The sequence below is a fragment of the Kryptolebias marmoratus genome, linkage group LG14 (assembly GCF_001649575.2).
Source record: "Kryptolebias marmoratus isolate JLee-2015 linkage group LG14, ASM164957v2, whole genome shotgun sequence".
In the NCBI taxonomy this organism is placed as follows: domain Eukaryota; kingdom Metazoa; phylum Chordata; class Actinopteri; order Cyprinodontiformes; family Rivulidae; genus Kryptolebias; species Kryptolebias marmoratus.
This window is the reverse complement of record NC_051443.1, coordinates 13,728,997-13,735,456: the sequence shown is the minus strand read 5'-3', so window position 1 is coordinate 13,735,456 and position 6,460 is coordinate 13,728,997. Positions and strand designations below refer to the sequence as shown.

Here is a 6,460-nt window from a genome sequence, read left to right as displayed (position 1 = left end):
CCATTATGATTGAAAGAACTGATGCAGTTTTTGTGAACAATACACAATAAAAGTATATTATGTCCTCCAGACATCACAGGGCGCCTGAGTGCTGCTACCTTAGTAACTTTTGCATGATATGAGCAAATATTGTAAAAGTCAGAGTAATGTGCCCTAAATCACTTTCTGTCTGTTCTGTTCCTCTTTCAAAGATCTGCAAACATAGTAAGGTCTCTGAGCATGTGAAATCCCTCTTTCCATTTAGTGAACAACTCGTCCTTGAGTCATCTCTCATATGCATGCATTTATGTGTGGGTAGTAGCATACATTCTCCTCTATGTTGTATAAATTCATAAAGAATTCTTCTCCTTTTGTGCTCCATTTACTGTAATAAAATGAATTTGAACTCTGTGTTTTGAGAAGCATGCCTATCTTTTTGGGCTGCAGGGTGTCTCAAGCAGAAACTGTTACAAATCCACAGAGGTGAAAAGCATTTCAAGGTGCACTTAGTTTCCAAGGAAACTCAGACACTGCTAAAAGGATATAGAAAGGAGATAGGACAGATTCCTTCAGGGATCTTTAGGGATCTTTGCATCCGATTATTGTCCGTTGAATGAAACTTCCCTTTCGCTCATTGTGTTCGACCCCTGAAAAGCCACGCCTGAGAAGATTGTTTACGGGCACTGACGCAAACACAAACACACATGGGCATTCTCGTCAAAGCCGGGGAGAATGGATGTCTCTGAAGACATGTGGACAATGAAGACGACAGTTTAGGCTCTGTGACAAAATGCAGAACTTTGTCTCTAAAAGTGAACGTTAAAGTGATGACTGGGTAGTTTAAGCTTCAACACTACTGTATTTTTCCAGCACTGAATCACTTCTCCTTTCTAATCGCCTGCCACCAAAGGACCTACAGAGTGTTCATTTGTCTGCACCGTTAGCAAAATGCCACTGAGCTGACTTTCAGAAAGCAATCATTTTGTTGATAACTTTTAGAGTCAACCTGATTCAAAATGGCTGCCACAGCCAACTGACCTCAGGACACACAAAAATAACAATAACTCTTCATTTTGCAGAAGCTGTATGGCATGGTGTCATCCCCAGCAGATACTTCAAGCGCCACACATTGCACAATATTTTTGCTTAAAACTTTAGCATTAACTGTTGAAGATAACACATAAATGCATACATATGAGAGATGACTCAAGGACGACAACAACTCATTTCTCAGAATAAAACTCTGGCCTGAAAGGCTTTGGGCAATATGCATTCCTTCAGGGGATGCTAAGGCCTTTAATTTGATGAGAGGTGGGTTTTTTGTGTGGAGAACAGATACTGTTCTGTTTAAGAACAGTTTCTGAGTTGGGTTTTGTTGAGCCTATAGGATCTTCAGGATTGATCGTCATTAATAATGTTAAATAACAGCAGCTATCTGTGAATAAGCTGCTTTTGGACAGATTGAATGAAACTCACTGCGCTTCCCCCTTTTTACCTAAAGTTACATAACATGCCATCTGCTCTTGACACTGATTTATAAGTCAGTAAACATTTGAATATACATATCAGGCTTCTGGAGCAAAGGTTTGTGGATAATTACAACCTCCCTCTCCTTTTATCCTGTCTGATTTTTTTTTTTCTGACAAACATAATAAAAGGCATTATTCTGCTTTTGTCATTGTGAGTCTGGGAAACGAGGCGTTACAGCTGAAGCGTTTTAGCAGCTTAGCTTTTGTTCTAAGATTGCAGTCAGATTTAAGCAAATGAAGCTTGTCTTTAATTCAATAAAACAGCGAGTATTATTTGAGGACTATTTTTAAACATCTCATATTTGAGCATGTGGGCACATTCAAACAAACAGTGAAGATGGCGCTATAGTGACACCTAGAGGTAGATAAGGGAACAGTTTTTTTCTGCAAAAATCAATTGAATCAACCAAACTAAACATGAAATCCCAAGAAGTTAGGTTTGCTTCTGTTATTAAAATGTTCATTATCAAAGTATATGTTATTTGTTAGGATTTCATCAGAAATAAAAATATTTTAGAGCCTGAAATGCAGCAGAGGAACAGATTTGCTCATACAACCCGAATACTAAAAACGTTGGGACATTGTGTAAAATATAAAATAAAACCAGAATGCAATTATTTGCAAACCCATACACCTATATATTATTTACAGTAGAATGTAATAAACATATTAAATGTTTAAGGAATTGTACCATCTTTAGGAAAAACAAGGTAATTTTGATTTGATTTTGAGATGTACGTGCTTCCATCAAATTCAAGATTGCCTTATTTTTCCTAATAAAATTATACAATTTCTTAGTTTAAACATTTGATTTAAAAAATATAGGTTTTTGAGATTTGTAAATCGTTGGATTCGGGTTTTATTTACACTTTACACAACATCCCAACTTTTTCAGAACTGAGGTTGTAAAAGCAGCTTCTGCTGTGGATGAATGGCTGATTTAGTTATCTCAGACATTTTACACTAAAAGAACTTCACTGCCCATACTTTACCCTACTATTTATATTTTTACTGTTTAAAATCCATTTTGTTTATTGATTTTATATGGTTTAATAGTATACCTCTGATTATGTTATCAAAGTTTTAAAATGTAGTTAGCACAGGAATTTTGCTCAGATGAAATAGTTTTAAATGTGTTATAGAAATACATTTTCACGGGATCAATTACTAGTATGGTATGGTATGGATTTTTGGAGCAAAGGTTTATGGATTTTTCTGTATGAGACACAGCAGCACATTAGTGTCTTGAAAGGTGTGTGTATACCATTAATTTGTGCATCTTTCCTAGGCCGTTTGCAGCATCAGTCCTAATAATCTCATTCTCACAGTATTCAAAATGTAATTTGCAGTGTTATTATTTCAGAAAAAGGCAATAAGACAGGTGAGTTAGAGGCAGCTTCAACATAGATGATCTGCCCCATTCTTCATGTGATTTTGTTACTTTAACGTAAACCTGTGATCATGGCTCAGTGGTGAATCTAAATAACCCAGTTTATTAGAGGTCAAAGAAAGGTAGAAAGATGGGCCATGTCTTTCGTCAACCTTAGAAAAAAAGGGTTTGCTTTTTTTAACTGGATTTGATGCTCATCAGAGGGGATTCAGAGGTAAAGCTACCCAGTGCCGACTGAAAAATAAGAGGATTAATTTTATATGAGTCTGCAAGTCTGAAAAACCTCTTCAGCATGACAGGACACAGTGTGTAGTATAAAACAGTGGGGACTTCTTTGCTTTTAAACCTCATCCTAGTTCCAAAGAGCTTCACAATCTCTTCCTTATTCACCCTTCTCATACAGTGCTTTTTCAAATAAAATGCCTACCCTTTATATATGCAGTGCTTGATTTGTTTCCCCTCAGACAACAAAAACATGTCAAAAGCATTAGCAGACGTCACGTTTGAAACAAAACCACAACAGCATGCTGCAGGGCTTATTTAAAGCTCATGATAATTGTGGCAAAAAATGATAATTAAAAAGCCAACCACCTATTAGAAATGCTAAACTTCTGCACACCATATGGTGTTAGCTAACCTTTAAAGTGGCTCAGTATAGAATGACACAACATCCATGTTATTAGCAAGATGAATGTTGCCCCTAACACTAAATACTTCCACCACAAGGTTTTATTTTTCTGGGTTTGGTTCTGTCATCTGTTTGTCTTTACACTGAGCTGTTAATATTTCAAAGTTAAACTTTTCTTTTCCACTTATTTACTGTGAAAGGCTTGGCTATATGCTCCATCCAATTATTTTTCACCTTAGAGAAAAAAAATGGTATAGACTATTATTGATAACATTAAAAAAAACTTGCATTTGCAAACAAACGTCTGGTGCTCTTTTTGTGGTAAAACTCTGTATGTGATCAAATAACCCTAAAATTTATTGTTCTGCAAATTGACATCTGGTTTATTGACTACTTGTAGACCATGATTGGCTCTTTGTTACAAGTTCTACACATAGCGTGAACACCGTCGGGGCTGTTGTGTCAGTTTTCATTGAAAAATGTCTTATTATATTCTGAAATATCCCTTCACAAAGTTTCTTGAAATGAAAAGTATTTGGCTTTTAAGACCATGCCTTCATTCACTATTGACAAGCACCAAAAGAAGGGGAAAAAAACACACCTTCAATTTAATTGGTTGACCGAGAATTTACCGCGCATTTGATTGGCTGATATTGAGGTCAGTTACGTCTAGTCGACACGCGATTGGCTGAGCTGTCAGGAGGAAGTCAAGTGCCACAACACTTATGCGATAATCTTAGAGTTGTCAAAAGCAATCTGCCTCAGTTGAAACGTTTTAGATATTGTCTTTTTTTGCCCTTCACGTTCACGTTGTGTCCTAGACGGACCACGCTGGCGCGGATTAGATTATCTGGCTGTGAATTCATCTCCGGTCCGTGGCAAAGCTTTAATTTTTTGTCTTTTTACCGTGGACTTTACCACCACCGCACGGCAGAGAGAGGAAAGTGGGACTGTATTGTTAAAGGCTAGTGGGTAGCTAGCTCTGCACAGCGGCTCGTGTTTGTGTACACTTTTTGTGGACCGCAGGCTATATGGCTGTAAATTACGAGCCTATATATGGACTTTCAGAAGACGAGGTAAGCTGTAATGACAGTAAAGCTTTTGTTTAATTGCAGTCTGGAAGTCGTTTAGCGTGAGGCGGGGGTGCTGAGGCAGAGATGGCTAACGATTAGCAGTTAGTGAAGCCCTCACCCACGGCAACATTCCGCTGTAGCGCACAGGTAGCTCTCAGTCTTTGTTTGCCCTCTTGTTTTTTCTTCTGTTTTTAGCAGTTCTTTCAAAAAATGTATCTTACTAGCTACCGTGAAGCCACGTTGTGCTGGGAGTTTTAAAAGGAAAGCGCCCGCCTCACAGCTGTGTGCTGTCCCCGCATCCTCCATTACGTTAAAATGTATGGGCGACTTGTGGCTGTCACCGAAAAGTGAAGGGGGGGGGGCTCAAATCTTCATTTGTGAACGTGATTTACGAGCTATCCTAACCCGTGTCGGACCTAAACGCCCCACCTTAGCTGTAATCACAGCTGGTTTGTCCACAGCTGACCACTGAAGGAGTCAGAACTGGATCACGGAGGTAAACACGGTCATTTGAGGTGAATATCCACGCCATCTGTGGCCACCTGGCTGACTGTGGCTGTAAAAGTTGCACAAATACCTCAGTGTTTGATGATGCAGATGCTGGGATTCTATCAGGGCAGCAGCACAGTCACGATTCACACATTACAGCTTTACTATGCATGTGACAAATATAATTTTGTCAAACAGCAGCTGCAACATCACCTGTCAGTCATTCGTAATGCTGTCAGAAACAGCCAGATGATATAGCTGAATGACTAATGTCTTCATTCAAGCGCATAAAAGGAAATTCTACAAGTTAGGTTTGCTCCCAGCATTAGATTCAGATGCCACTTTTAACAAGACGCTATTAAAACAAGCATCTGGAGCTTTGAAGCCTATTTAGCCAACTTGTTTTGTGACATACACATTTAAAAACGAAATGCGTAATATTCCTTGAAGGAAAGCATATCACCTGACGCTGTTCATGCCAGAGCTTTCAAACAAAGATCTTGCACAATCCTGTACTCAGAATTTGTGTTGGGCATCAATCTCAGCTACTACTGCATCAAATTTTCGGTCCGTATCTGTAAAATCATAGCTATTTTTGTGATTTTTTAAGGTCAGTTGACTGTGGCAGCCATCTTGTATCAAGCTGACTTCAAAGGATAATCAGCTGTAGATGTACTTTGTGAGGGTTTCATTAAAAATCGTCCAGTGGTTCACAACATGTTTTGGTAACAGCACAGGCAACAGGCTGTAATGAATGGATATACCAAAACCCAACAAACAGCCAATTTTACAATTAAAATTATTGCACATATAACAGTGACCTTAATCATAACATAACCAAGACATATTTTATTCTTACTTTTTAAGGAAATAAATAGCCATCTGACATTGTCTGATTACATTAAGAACAGTTTGGAAGTGGTTTCTAAGCATTAGGGCTACAAGTAATAGCTTGAAAGCACTAATTAGCATTCATATATCCAATCCATTAAATTAGGGTTGCACAAGTTGCTCCACCAAAGTCAAAGCTTTTAGCTTTATTGAAAGTAATGCAAACTGTAAACCAAGATAATGTAATGGATTCTAATGTTCAGCAGCTTCATGGAAAGGAGGCTGGTGGTTTTTCTGGTTTACTGCCATACAAGCAGAACTAGATGGGACTGTTTTATACAGTCTTGTCGTGTAGAGAATTTTAAAATTCGCATTAAACAATGCACTTCCTGTGACAAAGAATTAAAGGTTGACCAATGCTACACCTCCAACATCATATCACATCTTAATAATAAGTTCAGGCTCCCTGCTTTGGCTCTCCAGCTGTACCTTAAATTATATCTTTAATTTTTAGGCTTAACGGAAATGTTATAACCTGCAC

At 38.1% G+C, this 6,460-nt stretch overlaps 1 protein-coding gene across 5 annotated transcripts in view; it reads left to right on the top strand.

The window, feature by feature from the left end:
* Nucleotides 1-4,243: 4,243 nt before the first annotated feature.
* Nucleotides 4,244-6,460, top strand: part of nedd4l (NEDD4 like E3 ubiquitin protein ligase) — a 41,734-nt gene continuing 39,517 nt past the window's right edge. For all 5 annotated transcript variants that reach the window (XM_037979347.1, XM_017407676.2, XM_017407675.2 and 2 more), the window contains exon 1: nucleotides 4,244-4,602. In XM_037979347.1, the coding sequence (XP_037835275.1) occupies nucleotides 4,558-4,602 (45 nt within the window). In that variant the 5' untranslated portion in view covers nucleotides 4,244-4,557. The remainder of the gene's footprint in view (nucleotides 4,603-6,460) is intronic.